The sequence below is a fragment of the Trachypithecus francoisi genome, unplaced genomic scaffold (genome assembly GCF_009764315.1).
Source record: "Trachypithecus francoisi isolate TF-2019V2 unplaced genomic scaffold, Tfra_2.0 Lachesis_group3, whole genome shotgun sequence".
NCBI classification, from domain to species: Eukaryota; Metazoa; Chordata; class Mammalia; order Primates; family Cercopithecidae; genus Trachypithecus; species Trachypithecus francoisi.
Genome location: NW_022681468.1, coordinates 45,209,875 through 45,230,010, shown reverse-complemented (window position 1 = coordinate 45,230,010; position 20,136 = coordinate 45,209,875). Strand labels below are relative to the sequence as shown.

General features: G+C 35.5%; 1 protein-coding gene across 1 annotated transcript in view; it reads left to right on the top strand.

The window, feature by feature from the left end:
- LRRC9 (leucine rich repeat containing 9) overlaps positions 1–20,136 on the top strand; it is a 134,161-nt gene that overhangs the window by 46,118 nt on the left and 67,907 nt on the right. Inside the window, exons 14-18 of the mRNA XM_033187859.1 lie at positions 5,224–5,356; positions 7,747–7,869; positions 8,501–8,616; positions 11,985–12,197; positions 15,224–15,343. Of these exons, the coding sequence (XP_033043750.1) occupies positions 5,224–5,356; positions 7,747–7,869; positions 8,501–8,616; positions 11,985–12,197; positions 15,224–15,343 (705 nt within the window). The remainder of the gene's footprint in view (positions 1–5,223; positions 5,357–7,746; positions 7,870–8,500; positions 8,617–11,984; positions 12,198–15,223; positions 15,344–20,136) is intronic.

Genomic DNA, 20,136 nt, shown 5'->3' with positions numbered 1-20,136 from the left:
CTGATCTTCCCTTTTTTCTTCACACACCGTCAATTACTGTCATTGTTAAGATCCTAGAAATGGGAGAAACATCAGCGTGTAGCATGTAAAAGATGAGATGAGCTACATTTCTGTGCTATGATGTGTACATAATGGGTCAGGATAAATATTTATGTTCTGCATTGTTTAAGAGATGGGCTCTGATTTAAAAGACAACTGTGTAAGCAGTTTAGAAGAGAGGTTTGGCTAAGGTTGGCAGTATCTACAGGCAGAGGGCTGGCTGTAGTGGGGAAGAAGAAACTATTTGACTAACAAACATATCTAAGGTTAAGTCCACTTTCTAGTTGGAAGAGGAAGGAGCTCTTTCCGTCACTTCAGGATGAAGTGTTCAGTAGTAAGGGTGGGAGAGTATGTGAGTAAATCTGCTCACATAGCTTGATTTCATTCCCTATCAAATTGTTTGTAATCAAGGACTTGGTCAATAAACGCAGAGACTATCACATATTCCCTTATGGTTTCTCCAAAATGCACATCTTCAGTTAGGCTATCTCTTCCTCTCTGCTGTGACACCTACAGCTGCCATTCCTGCACGGTTAATATACTTTATTCTCTTATACAGTATGTCTAAAACCAGCCTTTTAAAACTGTAAATTCAGGGTTACATGTGTAGGTTTGTTATTTAGGTAAACTTGTGTCATGGGGGTATGTTGTACAGATTATTTTGTTACCCAGGTATTAAGCCTAGTACCCATTAGTTATTTTTCCGGCTCCTCTCCTTCCTCCTACCCTCCTCCCTCCAGTAGACCCCAATATCTGTTGTTCCTCTTTATGTGTTCATGTGTTCTCATCATTTAGCTCCCACTTATTAGTGAGAAAATGTAGTATTTTGGGTTTCTGTTCCTGTATTAGTTTGCTAAGGACAATGGCTTCCAGCTCCATCCATGTTCCTGGAAAGGCTGCATAGTATTCCATGGTGTATATGTATCACATTTTATTTATCCAGTCTGAGCATTTAGGTTGATTCCATGTCTTTGCTATTGTGAATAGTTTGCAATGAACATATGTATGCACGTGTCTTTATGACAGAACGATTTATATTCCTTTAGGTATATACCCAGTAATGGGATTGCTGGGTCAAATGGTAGTTCTGTTTTTAGGTCTCTGAGGAATCATCATACTGTTCTTCACAATGGTTGAACCAATTTACACTTCCACCAAAAATATATAAGCACTCCTTTTTCTCCACAGCCTTGCCAGCCTCTGTTATTTTTTGACTTTTTAATAATAGCCATTCTGACTGAATTAGATGGTGTCTCATTGTGGTTTTGATTTGAATTTCTCTAATGATCAGTGAGGATGAGCTTTTTTCTTACGTTTATTGGCCACATGTATGTCTTCTTTTGCAAAGTGTCTGTTAATGTCCTTTGCCCACTTTTTAATGGGGTGGTTTTATCTTTTGTAAATGTGTTTAATTTCCTTATAGATCTGGATATTAGACCTTTGTTGGATGCACAGTTTACAAAAATTTTCTCCCATTATGTAGATTGTTTACTCTGTTGTTTCTTTTGCTATGCAGAAGTTCTTAAGTTTAATTAGATCCCATTTGTCAATTTTTGCTTTTGTTGCAATTGCTTTCGATGTCTTCCTCATGTAGTCTTTGCCCATTCCTGTGTCCAGAATGGTATTGTCTAGGTTGTGTGAGGGTTTTTACAGTTTCGGGTTTTACATTTAAGTCCTTACATTTAACTCCATCTTGAGCTGATTTTTCCTATATGGTGTAAGAAAGGGACCCAGATTCAATCTTCTGCATATGGCTAGCCAGTTATCCCAGCACAATTTATTGAATAGGGGATCCTGTCCCCATTGCTTGTTTTTGTCAGCTTTGTTGAAAATGAAATCGTTGTAGGTGTGCTCCCTTATTTCCAGGCTTCCTATTCTGTTCCATTGGTCTATGTGTCTGCTTTTGTGCCAGTACCATGCTGTTTTCCTACTGTAGACCTGTAGTGTAGTTTGAAGTTGGATGGTGTGATGCCTCCAGCATTATTCTTTTTGCTTAGGATTGGCTTGGCTATTTGGGCTCTCTTTTGGTTCCATTTGAGTTGTAAAATAGTTTTTCTTAGTTCTGTAAAGAATGTCACTGGTAGTTTGATAGGAATAGCATTGACTCTATAAATTGCTTTGGGCAGTATGGCCATTTTAACAATATTGATTCTTCCTGTCCACGAGCATGGAATGTTTTTCCATTTGTTTGTGTCATCTCTAATTTTAAAACCAGCCTTTAATCTTTTTCCCATAAGCAGCTCTCTCCTGGTCTTCTTTCCTAATTTCTATAACAATACTGTCATTTCCTTCACTGAACATGCTCAAAGTCTTGGAATTATGTTCAACCCCTCCCTTTTCCATTATCCCCACATCTAATCATTTTCCAGTGGTTCTTCATTTCTCTCCCTAATCCCATTGTCTGCCACCACTTTCAACCCTTAGAACTTTCCTTCTAATCTTTGCCATTGTTTCCTAATAGGCAACACTGCCCTTGGTCATGCCCCCTAGTTCTTCCATTTTTCACAGTACAAACAAATTAATCTTTCTTAAAACATGATTTTCATAGTGTACATTGCACTGTGTCCGTGATGAGAAACTTTCAGTAGCTTCCCATTACATATAATGATGATGTCCACATTCCTCTTCCTGGCACTGAAGGCCTCTGACAACCCTCACAATCTAGCTTCAACCTATCTCCCTATTACCAAATATGCCAAGTGCCCCTAATGAAGTATGTCGTCTACTTGTGATTCTCCTAAGTACAGCTCATACCTCCCTTTGATGAAATGCTGTTTTCTATTTTTTCCTTGTAACAGACTTACTGATCCTTGCAGTCCTAGCTCAAGGGCTTCTTCCTTTGTGTGACTTTTCCTGAATTTTCAAACAGTAGGTGCCCTTTTACCTAGTTTGCAGGTTAACCCAAAAAGTCAATTAAAATGGAGAACTGTAAACAAATCATTTACTTAACAAATCCTTTAATATAACTTAAAACATAAATTTACATTCATGTGTCAATCTTCTATGTAGGGCCAAAGGCTTTGACTATGAAATTGGAACTCTTACTAGTCTTTCTTGTATCAGCCATAACCATGTTTCCTATTAGTTTTGGTTTCCTTAAAGTTGAGCATGCACTTAAAGATTCTTGCAAAGTAACTCGAATGTAAGAATCCTTCTAGTTTGTCTGATTCCCCCCACCACCCCAAACTTTTGCATTTGCTTTGTCTACACATGCCTTGCCAGAAGTTTTTAATGATTATCTTCTATTGAATTTTACTCATTTTCCCAAAACTGTTCAAAGAAACAACTCCTCTTCTATTTTATAGCTTTAAATAATATATGTAATTTCATAACAACTACAACTGGCATAAGCAAGTCTGGGAACAAAATTAACTGACTCTTGGTAAGCATACAACACAGCTGGATACAGTAGAAGTACATCCGTGTTTTTAAAAGTTCCATTTCATCCCTGAACTGCCATCATACTATGAGTTATATAGACAACAAAAAATACTGGTTAATCCTGCAAACTGGTTAAGTGTTAGTTAAGTGGTGATCAGCTGAGAATGTTTATTGTAACACATTTGTTTTATTGAGGTATAATCATCTGTGTGCATTTTTCTACCAGTTTTTAAGCGCAGGATCTGTATTTACAGAGTAGATTCTTAGTAGAAATCTAGTGAAGGAATGGATGTTAGATAGATGGATAGCAATCACACCTATTTGTATACTTTCATACGTTTTCCTCCTCTTAAAATATAATTTCATTTCAAATTTCTGATTATTTGAATTATGTCCAATCTTCAAAGCCTACCCATGATTTCATTACCTCTATAAACTCCTTCCTAATCCCTTCAGTTAGAAAGTATATCTTATTTGACACATCTTGTGATGCCTTGTATTTTTTTAATTATCGTGTATAGTTTCTATCTTTGCCTTTCTTAACTGAGGACCAAGACTATACTGTAACCTTACAATGTCATGCACATGGGTCATATCAAATGGATATTTAGTGATGTTCATTGAAAGTCTAAGAAGGTTACTTACTGGGGTTGGAATTTGTGGTCAGATAAGCCCTATTAGAGTATAGTCATCCATCAGTATCTCCGGGGGATTGGTTCCAGGACTCATGCAGATACCAAAATCTGCAAATACACAAGCTCATTATATAAAATGGTGCAGTATTTGCATATAACCTACACATATCCTCCTGTGTACTCTAAAACTCCTCTAGACTACTTATAATGCAATAAGAATACTATTTAAATAGTTGTTATACTGCATTGTTTATTATTTGTATTATTTTGTATTGCATTTTTTTCCTAAATATTTTCAGTCCATGGTTGGTTGAATCCTTAGATGTGGGAACTGTGGACATGGAGGGCTGACTGTATTTATTTTTTAAGAATTTCTTTGGATTGCAGATCTCAATAAAAAAATAGTAATTTGGCATTTACAGATAAGACATAATTCTAAGTAATTTGGCTATTAATGTTAAACAAATAGTAATTTCAAACCTTTGAGATTGTGACAAGGACAAATAGACCTGAGTTCAAATCATGACTTTGCCAATTACTAGTTCTGTCCTTGGAGAGATCGTATAATCTCTTTTAGCTCTAGTTTTCTTACTACTAAACTCTAAAAATAGAGATTTTTGGTTATTAGAGCTGTTTTCACAGCAAGCAGGTAATGTGAACATTACTGATAGAATACTTTCAAGAAATAAAGTTAGTCACAATACAAACTAGGACCTCCATGGCTTAGCACATGAAAAGTGTTTTGTTTCTGGAAAACAATGTAGATTATTAGACCAAAAAATTATAGTATAAATAAGAATCTTCACTGATATAATACCTCATTCCATTAGATTTTCTTTTTGGAGTTAGCAAGATTACTAGTGGAATACTCATTGAAAGCTATTGCTCTTGCTCCACATAGTGTTGTCAGTCTTGACTGTGGCTGCTTTTCCAGGAACAATTTTTGTTCTGCATCACCTTTTATTAACCTATTTGCATATGAGTTTAAGATATATAAATGGCTTTGCCAAATGAAGTTGCACGTGAAGGTTATCTATTTCTTTTCAGTGAGTCTGGCCTGCAGATTTCTTTGCCCAGACACATAAACATAAAATAATAAACCCTCTGTATTGAAGTTGAAGTATTGTCAATTTTATGAAAATACTCAGACTTTGTTTTTTCTTTGCAGTTGCCTCTCAAAAAAGAAGCCGTCATTCTTTCTAACAGTTTAAGTATAAGTGAGTGTCCCAGAATTGAATTTTTACAGCAAAAGCACAAAGATGAGAAGAAAAACTCTCTTAAGCATGAGCTCTTCAGACATGGTAAATACAAATATGCCATGTTTCTGAACTTTTAAGTTCTAAGTCTTCAAATTCATTAATTATCTTCATATCATTTTTGATACTTGGTTTTATCAACCAAGGAGATGTTCTTCAAACCATTTTATTTCATATTTACCAATGTTGTAATACATGACTTTCTCATCATTAATTTAGCCACACTTTTAACAAATACTGAGTGATTATTATGTCAGCATTAAGAGGAACATTTGTTACTCAGATATTTAATTCAACTTTTCAAGGACATTTTTCACAGTCTGCTTTTGTTCATTATGTTGTCTCGCAAAAACTCAGCATATATATTATATATACAATATATTTTATATATACAATATATATTTTATATATATATGCGCTACACACACATACACAGGAAAGAGAAAAGAATTTGGCCCATATATGTGATAATTATATAATAATTATATAAAGTACTTCGGAAGGTAGGCCTGATTTGTCCTGAACCATCATAATGTAAGATGATAAGAAAACCTGGGTTTAGGTTAAAATTAGCTAAAGACAAATTGGAAAGTGTATGGATTGCTTTATAACTTGTAAGACAAATTTTTGATAACTTACTCATAGTTACTGGTACTTCATTTGCAGCTTGAATATGTAGAAATATAAGTACACAAACCAATTTATAGGACACTTCTGGGAGAGATTTGCTGGTCCCATGGATTGGGGAAAAAGACTACAGCTTATCATGCCCTTCTTGCCTCACCCTCTTCCACTGCACATTCCTTAGTTCCACAAGTATTTATTGAATGCTTATTGTGTGTTAGGCACCGGAAGGGATACAGTCTATGCAAACTAGACAGTTTCATCTTTATGGTGGTTATAAATATTAATAATCACAAATATAAAATCATAGTATCATATAGGAGCTATAAACATATAGTATTAATGCATAGTACCAAAGAATGTATAATATGGAGAATAGATCAGGTCAGGGAATAAGGAACACCTATTCTTTAGTCTCAACCATTCAACCTACTAAAGCAGGGTCTCCAACCCCTGGCCTCCAACTGGTTGCAGTTTGCGGCCTGTTAGGAACCTGGCCACACAGCAGGAGGTGAGCAGGGGGCAAGTGAGCAAAGCTTCATCTTTCTTTACAGCCACTCCCCATCATTCGCATTACCGCATGAGCTCCACCTCCTGTCACATCAGTGGCAGCATTAGATTCTTATAGGGGCGCAAACCCTATTGTGAACTGCACATGCGAGGGATCTGGGTTGTGTGCTCCTTATGAGAACCTAATGCCTGATGATATGTCACTTGTCTCCCATCACCCCCAGACGGGACCATCTAGATGCAGGAAAACAAGCTCAGGGCTCCCACTGATTCTACATTATGGTGAGTTGTATAATTATTTCATTATATGTTACAATGTAATAATAATAGAAATAAAGTACACAATAAATATAATACACTTGAATCATCCTGAAACCATCCTCCCATCCCCAGTCTGCGGGAAAATTGTCTTCCATGAAACCAGTCCCTGGTGCCAAAAAGGTTGGAGACCACTGTACTAAAGAACTTGTGTTAACTTAATTCTATAAGAATGACATTCTAGGTTACAGAATGCTAAGGTGAATCATTCTGAACTAAACAATATGTGTTCTGCAGTTTTTTATTCAGTTAATAATAATTATAAAATTAAGCAGGTTATTTAGTCTAGAAAGAACTCCTTAACTCCTTACTTGGAAAAAATCTTTTGTTCTTTATCATTCTTCTCCATTTTCATATTAAGAATACCTCATAATAATCTGCTAGATCCTGCTGGAATGTTTTCCAAAACTATTAGGTTCTCCTAATTTTCATTTTATATCTCGTACATAGTAAAAGCAAACAAAATTTATTTGAACGTTTTATGTATTATGATTATAAATTCTGTTTTTAGATTCTTGACTTTAGGATTTAATGAATCCCAAGGATCCTTAAGAATCTAAAGGGAAACGAAATGTTTATTCATTAAGTAGACATATATCGAGTGTCTCCTACGATCTAGGCTATGTGCTAGGTGCTACTGAACTTTTACCCAGTTAACAACAACACAAATTTATTTTTAACTACTTAAAAAACCTTGCCAAATTAATGTGTTCTTTCCTTCTCCCTCTTCTGTAAAGCTTTGCTTGATATAATCACACAACACCTCTTTTATAATCATTTCATTTATTCAATAAATATTTGTTGAGCATCTATTTTGGTTCGAGCAATGTGCTATGCGCTATACAGTAGCAAACAAGAGAGCTAGCATCTCTGTGTTTACAGAACATACATACAGTTTAGTCTTTACGCCAATAAAGAAGGTTATGTTGGAAAAATATTAAAGTTAATTATTCTTAAGAATTGCTTCTTTGTTTTATATTTAGGCATCCTCCTCATTACAAAAGTTTTCTTTGGCCAGAGTGCTCAGGCCCATGAAAAAGAATCCATCAGTCAATCCAACTATCCAATGGTTAATTCAGTGTTCATTCCTCGGAAATATTTACTAAGTATGTCTGTCATAAAGATTAATGTGGTTTCATCTCTCTGAATGAAAAATGTTTGTGTTTAATATGGATACTCACAGTTTTATTTCTACTTAACAAAGTTTGTAGAATTTTCTACAAAAATGTTACTAGCCACTAATAATTTTTATATTTCCTACCTTAAAGACATTTATGTATGGGTGTGGGTAGATAATCTGGCAAATTTTAATGTAATTATCTATTTGTGTGTGTGTTCATTTTCAAAGAATTAAAAAACCACCCAACTTTTAACAAGAGTTTTAGAGAAATACATTTGTCAAAATTATATGGCCACACATTGAAAAGTGAAAAAGTATGAAAAGGAAAAAGATATGAATAAAATTAAGCACTACTAGTCTATGTAGTGAAAGGATGACTAGTAAGTATTTATATAACTAAAAAGCTAGAGTGGAAAAGATGAAAGAAAAAATCCTCAATAATATAACTGTTGCAACTTACTGACTTTGTTATTTATTAAAAATGAAAGAAAAATTCTTCAATAACATAACTGTTGCAACTTATTGAGTTTGTTATTTATTAATCTATGTAAGAATAAAAAAGTATCTTTCCATTTGAGGCAATGTGTTTGCTTTGCTTGTTTTTGTTTTTACTCTAGATTCTGTCATGGGACAAAGAAACTGTGATTGCAGTGTTCGGCAGTGCAAGTGGTTTGTCTTTGATCATGATCTTGTTTTGCCAGAATACGTTGTTGAATTTGAGTATATTACAATGGTATGAATTGTTACATATTTTTAAAGACTAGAATTCCTTAAATGGGAACAGAGTAGTAATTTGAAGTCAAATAATGCTATGTCAAGTTTATATTATGTGCCTGTGTGTATAATTGTTATTTTGTGAATAACTTAATTTTCAAAACAAGTCATTATGACAACTAATATTTTTTAGGCAAATAATCAAATGATTAATATATGGTTGTACTCTCACTGGAAAAGATTGAGTCTACTTTGAAGATTCAAAATACACTGAACCTACATTGAAGAATAAACATGAACATTTTGCCCTCACTTTAACCTCACTGCCTGCCATTCTCCTTCACCAGGGAATGCACTGTTAACAGTTTTATAGGTTTGCTTTCAATCCTTTTTCTATGCATTTGCATATATAATAACAGATACCATTTGACATAGTAGAAATAAGGTCTAAGTATTCTGTGATTTTTTTGCTTTTAACAATATGTTTTGAACATATTTCCACTGTAGTACATATAGATGGGTATTTCATTATTTTGGTGGCTGTATATCATTTAGTAATACTAATTTATTTAACTAGTCCCCTGTTGATAGATTGTGTCCATATTTATTATTTAAAATAATATTTCAGTGAACATCATTGTGGATGTATCTTTATACAAATATGGAAGTTTCTCTACAGGATAGATTTGTAAAACTTGGAGAGTCAAAGGATATATGCATCTTAAATTTTGTTAGATTTTGCCAAATTCTCTCCACAAAGAATTGACTGTTTTACACATTTCCAAGTGTGTCTGACAGTGCATGCCTCATTACATTTGCCAACACAAGATATTATCAGTCTCTTTTGGCCAGTATGGCGGGCAAAAAACAAGATATTTTATTCTTTCATATGCTTAAAATTATTTAGAGTTGTATGAACCAACTGTTATATATTTTGACCATTTTCTATTAAACTCTGTCTTTCTTGTATTAATTGGGAAAATCCTTACATACATTCTGGATATTAGTACTTTATCTTAGCCCAGGCATGGTGGCTCACACCTGTAATCCCAGGAGTTCAAGGTGAGAGGATTGCTTGAGCCCAGGAGTTTGAGACCAGCCTGGGCAACATAGTGAGACCTTGTCTCTACCAAAAATTTTAAAAATTTAAAAAATTAAAAATCATTTATCTTATATATGTTGCAAATATTTTCTGTCACTCGCCTTTTAATTTTAATTGTAAGAAAAAACTCGTCATTTTAATTTGTAATTCACAAGTTAATTTTTAAGAGGTCGGCTCTCTCAATCTTATCCTGTATGAATTCTGAATTTTATGTCTTATTTCAAAAAGCTTGTAATAAATATTCTTTATTTTCTTACAATACTTACATAACTTGTTTTAAAGCCTTTAACTTTTTTAATCCATCTAGAAATTGTTTTATGGTGTGTGAGGTAGAAAAGTGGTCAATTTTTTAAATGAATAAATACTTATTTAGGCATTACCTTTTCTGCTCTATTTTGAAATACAATCTTTATTGTTAAAATTATTTGCATATATTAGGAATCTGTCTATATGAATCTATTCTGTTCCATCGAGCTCTTTCATCTAATTTTGGATCACTATCATATTTGTTTGGGTTATTACAAACTTCATATATCTTGATATGTGATAGGGCAAATCCCCTTCCTCTGTCCCCACTCATCTTTTTAAACTGTTTTTGACTATTCTTAAACAGTATCTTTTTCCAAATAAAATTTAGAACAGCTTGTCAAGCTCTATTTTAAAATCTTATTAAAATATGATTGAAATTATATTGAATTTAAAACTTAATTTGGTGTGAACTGACTACTTTGCAGTATTGGACTTCTTGTTCTAGGAACATGATAGTCTATCTACTCCATTTACTCAGGTCCTGTCTTATAGTTTTCTTTATATAGGTCTCCAACATTTCTTGTTTAGTTCTGGGCATTTATATGTTATATTGCTATAATGAATAGGATTATATTAGTTAAGTATACCTTTAGCAAAAGATACAGAAACCCAGACAAACAGTAAGCAGATAGAAGTTCATTTAACTCACATAACAAGTCAAGAGATGGGCAATACCTGGCAGTTGTGACCATTCAATGATGTCAGCAAAGACCTATCATCATCCTCCTGCTTGCCACTTTATGAGCTCTTTTGATGTGATGATTCAATTCTTTCTTCTCTTCTGGAAAGCTTGCTTCTCTTAGTTCCTTGGTTATTTCTTCTCTTCCGTTCTCTATTAGGCCCTCTGGAACACCCCAATTAGTTAAATATTGGATGTTCCAAATTGATCCTTCATGCCTTTTAATTTTTTCTCTTCTATTTTATACTCTATTTTTAAATTATTTGTTTTGAACTATTTTCTCAATCTTAGCTTCAGCATTGCTAATTTGATCTACCATATCCACTTGTTTCTCAGGGTATTTACTAAATTTTTATTTTAATAATTGTTTTTATTTTAGCTTCGAAGTGTATGTCCTTTTCTTTTCCATAGCAGCTTATTCTTTTATCATAGATACTTTATTGTCCTAGATTTTTAAAAATTCTCTGAAAGGCCGGGCGCGGTGGCTCAAGCCTGTAATCCCAGCACTTTGGGAGGCCGAGACGGGCGGATCACGAGGTCAGGAGATCGAGACCATCCTGGCTAACACGGTGAAACCCCGTCTCCACTAAAAAAAACTACAAAAAACTAGCCGGGCGAGGTGGCGGCGCCTGTAGTCCCAGCTACCCGGGAGGCTGAGGCAGGAGAATGGCGTGAACCTGGGAGGCGGAGCTTGCAGTGAGCTGAGATCCGGCCACAGCACTCCAGCCTGGGTGACAGAGCGAGACTCCGTCTCAAAAAAAAAAAAAAAAAATTCTCTGATGAAGTATTTTCGTTTCTTCTAGAACCAGTTCTGTTTGTTTATGTGGCTCTTGCTCATTCATCCACAATTCTTACCGTAATTACTGAATTACCTGATAATTAAGGTAACAAATTGCTCTTTGTTCAAGTTTCTCTGGATCTGATTTTAAAAGTGTTTATCTCTTGCATATTCTTCAGCCAGAGGTTACATTTCTGATCCTATTTACCTGTCAATTCAGTCCTTTCTGATTTATGTGTCACAATTTCTAGACCTTTGTAGGTACCTTCTTCACTGTTATGAAATATTTTAAAATTATCTTTTGCCAGTTTTAAGAAATTTTCAGTGGGTGGGAATAGATACACCATGCGTAGCCTACAATTTTAATCTGCTCTCATAGATGTCCTAATGTGATTCTGATAATCACAGATATGACTGTATAACTAAAAATGTCAACTCATCTTTTCTACATAGCCTGTTTGTTTTTCAAAATGACAAATACAGCAACTGATTTTGCAATATTTTTAATACATTTTTTAGGTCAAGTCACCCCCTTTATTTTCTGTATTCAACAATGTTATTCTAGAAGAAAGCAAAAAAAACCCAAAAGGATCAGTATTTTCCAAGGATTTGAAATTTGATGATGAAGTTATAAAAATGGAGCCCAGAATCAAGGCCCGACCAAAACTGATTAGTTTGGATGATAAAACAATACTTTCCCTTGCAAAAACTCGCATTTACAGTCATATTGTGGTGAGTATTGTGAGGAATACAGCTTTGAAACAGGAATCTTGAATTTGGAATCAGAATCTAGCATGTGAAGTCAAAAGATACTAAACTGCCTGCCTGATGATGCCAGGTACAATGCTACCTAAAGTGCCCATTTCTCTTTTTCTACATGGATTAAAACAGTGCTCTCTAGTAGTAATATAATGTGAACCACATATGTAATTTTTACTTCTCTAGTGGCTGTTTTTAAAAGTATTTTTAAAAAGTAAAATTAATTTTAATAATACATTTTATTTAACTGAAATATCTTAGTTTGTTTTCTATTTCTATAACAAAATACCACAGAGTGAGTAATTTATAAAGAAAATACTTTTTTTAGCTCATCGTTCTGGAGGCTGGGACATCCAAGAGCATGGTGCCTGCATCTGGTGAGGGCCTCTTGCAGTGTCATAAAATGGCAGTGGGCATCACATGGCAAGAAGGCAAGAGCAACAGAGCCAGATAGAGCTGATTTTATAACAAATTTACTCCCAAGATAATAGACTCACTCCTCTGAAAGTGACATTGATCCATTCATAAAGGCAGAAGGATTAAGTTTCCAACACATGAACTTTTGGGGGACACATTCAAACTATAGCACTTGCATATCTAAAATATTAGCATGTTAACATGGAACCAGTATGAATATTCATTAATGAGGTAATTTCATCCTAACTCTTAATTCTGAAGTATATTTACACTCTGAGCACATTAAGACTAGTCACATTTCAAGTGCTCAATGGCCATTTGAGGTGGCCTTCCAATTAGCAAGGGATTTTATTCCTGAATAACCAGTCAGCTCTCTTTAATAAGATAAAGGCAGATAAGTTTTAAATAAGCTTCTAGAATTAATCAACATAGAATATGGGATCTTTACAAAATTAATCAACAGAAATCAGGTTACTTATTAAAGTGACTTACTTTATGCTGAGACAATTCTATTGAGCTATTAGGCCTACTTCCATGCCTGACTTTTAGATGTGTTCATTTCAGATCTGCTGCTACCACTCTATCCAAACTACTACAATTTCTGACCTAGACTATTACCCCAGCCTTCCAACCAGACTCTCTGTACTCTACTATTGCAACATTGCACAACTTCAGAAGGCAAAATTCACATTATATTCTCTTTAGTGTGCCCTTTGAGTGCCATTCATTATATAACTGAATAGAACTCAATACAAGATAAGGGGAGTAGGATGCCTCTAGAGTTATGCAACAGAGGCCCTGTCCTGTGTCTGTAAATGTGCAGTATAATAAGAGCAATCTTCTGGCTGACAGTATTGAGAAATTGTTATTTCTGCACTATAATATCTAGATTTACTATTTTAGTAAGAAATTAGTTTACCTGCATCAAAAACATCAATTTAGTGGAGGAAATAGATATGTGAACACATGTGGGAAGCTCAGGGTTACTGGGAGAGATTTATAGAAAGAGGTGAGCCTTGAGTGGATTTCTGAAGGACATGAGAAATTTAGTTGCTTACATCTTCCAGACAGAGAAAATATTCTTACCTGTAGAAACATGGTTTTGAAAGATCCAGATGTCTTCAGGGACCACTGAAAAATTTAGTATGCCGAGAATATAGTGTTACAGTGGTGGAGGGTAAAGACGTAGGTTGGAATTCAAGAAAGACACTTGAAGCCAGGGCTGGAGGAGTATGAGGTTGTAGCCAAATTAGGATGGATTTTGGAAACCAAATTTTAAAGTTTAGATTCTTCTGTTTAAGGAACAGACTCTCTTTAAAGACCCTAACTTTGATAGCTTATGAATGGAATTAACTGAAATCAGACTGGTGGTATAGAAATTCAGTAGAAAACTATTGCACTATCCAAAAGAAAAATCCATTCATTTCTTCACTGGATAACCAGAAAACCAGCTGCACCATTATATCACCACTACCACTGCCTAAGTCTGCTAAGGCACTGATAATGGTGATATAATGGTGTGGCTTGTTTGAGAAACAGTTCTACAATCAAATGTATAAAGAAAAGAGAGAAAGGGGGTGATCAACAGTATGTTAGATAGTGAAGCTCTTTATCAGACACATAGGGAAGATAAATTCAGCTGTGGACATGTTAAATGTAAGGTTTCTGTAGAATATATCATGGATGATACCCATATGTGACTTGTAAAATCACTAGTCTGCATAAATTGGCCCTTAACAATTTTAGCTAATTTTGACAGCTATTAGAAATTTAACTGTTTCTCCCTTCTAGGAATTTTGTTATGTCCACAATATAAGGCATAATAGTGGTGGTGAATGAAGATAGCTGGGAGACAGATACTGGATACTGTAGTCAGTTGCATTAATACATTTTCTTGTGCCCTTGTTTATTTTGCAAGCTATACATAAATACAGTCTTCACTTGATACCACTCATAATGGTATAAAGACAGAAAACCATATAGGCATCAGGATCTCTCCTTTAGTATAAATGTGTAATAACATTTGTTTTTATATAGCCTAGAATGAAATGGACAAGAAAAGTCTGGGCCAAATTCTGATGTAGGTGTTGTCTTAAACAATCTCCCACCTCCTCCTTTGACCTTCTGTCCTCCTACTTCAACACCCTCAGCCTTTCTTCTTTGGTTTGGTGCCCTCATACATTTTCCTGCCATCTCTCTTCCATGAGGTATCCTACCTGATACCCCAAATTTTTAGGGTCTCCATTGTTCACTGGTTAGCCTGAGAAATAGACCTACCCTAATAAATATCTTAACACATATATTTATTTTCTAAAAAGAATTTCATGCCAATTGTTGATAAACTTAGACCAAGTGAGAAATCATATTAATCAAGAACCAGGTCTAGTGATACTATTACAAACTATCTTTTAACATCATAGATTTTTTTCTTATTGACAGTTTCTTAATGTTATTTAAAATAACATATATTTTGTAGTATACTGACTCAAATAATTGTTCTAAACATTTTAGATATCCACACTTTAGTTTGATGTAGAACGTAACCTGTATTATTTTTTAATGTATATTTTATTTTACTTCAGAGTCTGAATCTACATGGAAACAGCTTGAGTAAATTGAGAGATCTCTCCAAGTTAACAGGACTTCGAAAACTAAATATTAGCTTTAATGAATTTACCTGTTTAGATGATGTATACCACTTGGTAAGAACTGTTCCTTTGAATCTAAAAAAGTGAAACTCATAGAAGCAGAAAGTAGAATGGTGGTTATCAGGGCCTAAGGGCTAGGGGAAATGGGGAGATATTGGTCAAAGGGTATAAACTTTCAGTTATAAATTAGACAAGTTCTAGGTATCTAATGCACAGCAAGGGTGGTGATGGATGTGTTAATTTGATTGTGGTAATCATTACACAGTTATATCAAATCATTACATTATACACCTTGAACATCTGCCAATTCAATTTTTTTTTTCATTATTATACTTTAAGTTCTAGGGTACATGTGGACAACATGCAGGTTTGTTACATATGTATACATGTGCCATGTTGGTGTGTTGCACCCATTAACTGGTCATTTACATTAGGTATATCTCCTAATGCTATCCCTCCCCTCTACCCCTCCCCACAATAGGCCCCGGTGTGTGATGTTCCCCTTCCTGTGTCCAAGTGATCTCATTGTTCAGTTCCCACCTATGAGTGAGAACATGCGGTGTTTGGTTTTCTGTTCTTGTGACAGTTTGCTGAGAATGATGGTTTCCAGCTGCATCCATGTCCCTACAAAGGACACGAACTCATCCTTTTTTATGGCTGCATAGTATTCCATGGTGTATATGTGCCACATTTTCTTAATCCAGTCTGTCACTGATGGACATTTGGGTTGATTCCAAGCCTTTGCTATTGTGAATAGTGCTGCAATAAACATACGTGTGCATGTGTCTTTATAGCAGCATGATTTATAATCCTTTGGGTATATATCCAGTAATGGGATGGCTGGGTCAAATGGTATTTCTAGTTCTAGATCCTTGAGGAATCGTCACACTGTTTTCCACAATGGTTGAACTAGTTTACAGTCCCATCAACAGTGTAAAAGTGTTCCTATTTCTCCACATCCTCTCCAGCACCTGTTGTTTCCTGACTTTTTAATGATTGCCATTCTAACTGGTGTGAGATGGTATCTCATTGTGATTTTGATTTGCATTTCTCTGACGGCAAGTGATGATGAGCATTTATTCATGTGTCTGTTGGCTGTATGAATGTCTTCTTTTGAGAAGTGTTCAATGGGGTTTTGTTTTTTTTTCTTGTAAATTTGTTTGAGTTCTTTGTAGGTTCTGGATATTAGCCCTTTGTCAGATGAGTAGATTGCAAAAATTTTCTCCATTCTGTAGGTTGCCTGTTTACTCTGATGGTAGTTTCTTTTGCTGTGCAGAAGCTCTTTAGTTTAATTAGATCCCATTTGTCAATTTTGGCTTTTGTTGCCGTTGCTTTTGGTGTTTTAAACATGAAATCCTTGCCCATGCCTATGTCCTGAATGGTATTACCTAGGTTTTCTTATAGGGTTTTTACGGTTTTAGGTCTAACATTTAAGCCTCTAATCCATCTTGAATTAATTTTCGTACAAGGAGTAAGGAAAGGATCCAGTTTCAGCTTTCTCCTTATGGCTAGCCAATTTTCCCAGCACCATTTATTAAACAGGGAATCCTTTCCCCATTTCTTGTTTTTTTCAGGTTTGTCAAAGATCAGATGGCTGTAGATGTGTGGTATTATTTCCGGGGGCTCTATTCTGTTCCATTGGTCTATATGTGTGTTTTGGTACCAGTACCATGCTGTTTTGGTTACTGTAGCCTTGTAGTATAGTTTGAAGTCCGGTAGCGTGATGCCTCCAGCTTTGTTCTTTTGGCTTAGGATTGTCTTCGCAATGTGGGTTCTTTTTTGGTTCCATATGAACTTTAAAGTAGTTTTTTCCAATTCTGTGAAGAAAGTCATTGGTAGCTTGATGGGGATGGCATTGAATCTATAAATTACCTTGGGCAGTATGGTTATTTTCACAATACTGATTCTTCCTATCCATGAGCATGGAATGTTCTTCCATTTGTTTGTGTCCTCTTTTATTTCATTGAGTAGTGGTTTGTAGTTCTCCTTGAAGAGGTCCTTCACATCCCTTGTAAATTGGATTCCTAGGTATTTTATTCTCTTTGAAGCAATTTTGAAGGGGAGTTCACTCATGATTTGGGTCTCTGTTTGTCTGTTACTGGTGTATAAGAAGGCTTGTGAATTTTACACACTGATTTTGTATCCTGAGACTTTGCTGAATTTGCTTATCAGCTTAAGGAGATTTTCGGCTGAGACAGTGGGGTTTTCTAAATATACAATCATGTCATCTGCAAACAGGGACAATTTGACTTCCTCTTTTCCTAACCAATTACCCTTTATTTCTTTCTTCTGCCTGATTGCCCTGGCCAGCACTTCCAACACTATGTTGAATAGGAGTGGTGAGAGAGGGCATCCCTGTCTTGTGCCAGTTTTCAAAGGGAATGCTTCCAGTTTTTGCCCATTCAGTATGATATTGGCTGTGGGTTTGTCATAAATAGCTCTTATTATTTTGAGATACGTCCCATCAATACCTAGTTTATTGACAGTTTTTAGCATGAAGGGCTGTTGAATTTTGTCAAAAGCCTTTTCTGCATCTATTGAGATAATCATGTGGTTTTTGTCTTTGGTTCTGTTTATATGCTGGATTATGTTTATTGATTTGTGTATATTGAACCAGCCTTGCATCCCAGGGATGGAGCCCACTTGATCGTGGTGGAGAAGCGTTTTGAAGTGCTGCTGGATTTGCTTTGCCAGTATTTTATTGAGGATTTTTGCATAGATGTTCATCAGGGATATTGGTCTAAAATTCTCTTTTTTTGTCGTGTCTCTGCCAGGCTTTGGTATCAGGATGATGTTGGCCTCATGGAATGAGTTAGGGAGGCTTCCCTCTTTTTCTATTGACTGGAATAGTTTCAGAAGGAATGGTACCAGCGGTACCAGCTCCTCCTTGTACCTCTGGTAGAATTTGGCTGTGAATTCATCTGGTCCTGGACCTTTTTTATTTGGTAGGCTATTAATTATTGCCTCAATTTCAGAGCCTGCTATTGGTCTATTTAGGGATTCAACTTCTTCCTGCTTTAGTCTTGGGAGAGTGTAAGTGTCCAGGAAATTATCCATTTCTTCTAGGTTTTCTAGTTTATTTGCATAGAGGTGTTTATAGTATTCTCTGATGGTAGTTTGCATTTCTGTGGGGTCGGTGGTGATATCCCCTTTACCATTTTTTATTGTGTCTATTTGATTCTTTTCTCTTTTATTCTTTATTAGTCTTGCTAGCAGTCTATCAATTTTGTTGATCTTTTCCAAAAACCAGCTCCTCGATTCATTGATTTTTTGGAGGGTTTTTTGTGTCTCTATCTTCTTCAATTCTGCTCTGATCTTATTTATTTCTTGCCTTCTGCTAGCTTTTGAATGTGTTTGCTCTTGCTTCTCCAGTTCTTTTAATTGTGATGTTAGGGTGTCAATTTTAGATCTTTCCTGCTTTCTCTTGTGGGCATTTAATGCTATAAATTTCCCTCTACACACTGCTTTAAATGTGTCCCAGAGATTCTGGTATGTTGTATCTTTGTTCTCATTGGTTTCAAAGAACATCTTTATTTCTGCCTTCATTTCGTTATGTACCCAGTAGTCATTCAGGAGCAGGTTGTTCCGTTTCCATGTAGTTGAGTGGTTTTGAGTTTCTTAGTCCTGAGTTCTAGTTTGATTGCACTGTGGTCTGAGAGAGAGTCTGTTGTAATTTCTGTTGTTTTACATTTGCTGAGGAGTGCTTTACTTCCAACTATGTGGTCAATTTTGGAATAAGTGCGATATGGTGCTGAGAAGAATGTATACTCTGTTGATTTGGGGTGGAAAGTTCTGTAGATGTCTATTAGGTCATCTGCTTGGTGCAGAGTTGAGTTCAATTCCTGGATATCTTTGTTAACTTTCTGTCTCATTGATCTAATGTTGACAGTGGGGTGTTAAAGTCTCCCATTATTATTGTATGGGAGTCTAAGTCTCTTTGTATGTCTCTAAGGACTTGCTTTATGAATCTGGGTGCTCTTGTATTGTGTGCATATATATTTCAGATAGTTAGCTCTTCCTGATGAATTGATCCCTTTACCATTATGTAATGGCCTTCTTTGTCTCTTTTGATCTTTGATGGTTTAAAGTCTGTTTTATCAGAGACTGGGATTGCAACCCCTGCTTTTTTTTGTTTTCCATTTGCTTGGTAGATCTTCTTCCATCCCTTTATTTTGAGCCTATGTGTGTCTCTGCATGTGAGATGGGTCTCCTGAATACAGCAGACTATGGGTCTTGACTCTTTATCCAATTTGCCAGTCGGTGTCTTTTAATTGGACCACTTAGTCTATTTACATTTAAGGTTAATATTGTTATGTGTGAACTTGATGCTGTCACCATGATATTAGCTGGTTATTTTGCTTGTTAGTTGATGCAGTTTCTTCCTAGCATTGGTGGTCTTTACATTTTGGCATGTTTTTGCAATGGCTGGTACCAGTTGTTCCTTTCCATGTTTAGTGCTTCCTTCAGGATCTCTTGTAGGGCAGGCCTGGTGGTGACAAAATCTCTAAGCATTTGCTTGTCTGTAAAGGATTTTATTTCTCCTTCATTTATGAAGCTTAGTTTGGCTGGATATGAAATTCTGGGTTGAAAATTCTTTTCTTTAAGAATGTTGAATATCGGCCCCCACTCTCTTCTGGCTTGGAGAGTTTCTGCCGAGAGATCTGCTGTTAGTCTGATGGGCTTCCCTTTGTGGGTAACCCTACCTTTCTCTCTGGCTGCCCTTAACATTTTTTCCTTCATTTCAACTTTGGTGAATCTGACAATTATGTGTCTTGGAGTTGCTCTTCTGGAGGAGTATCTTTGTGGCGTTCTCTGTATTTCTTGAATTTGAATGTCAGCCTACCTTC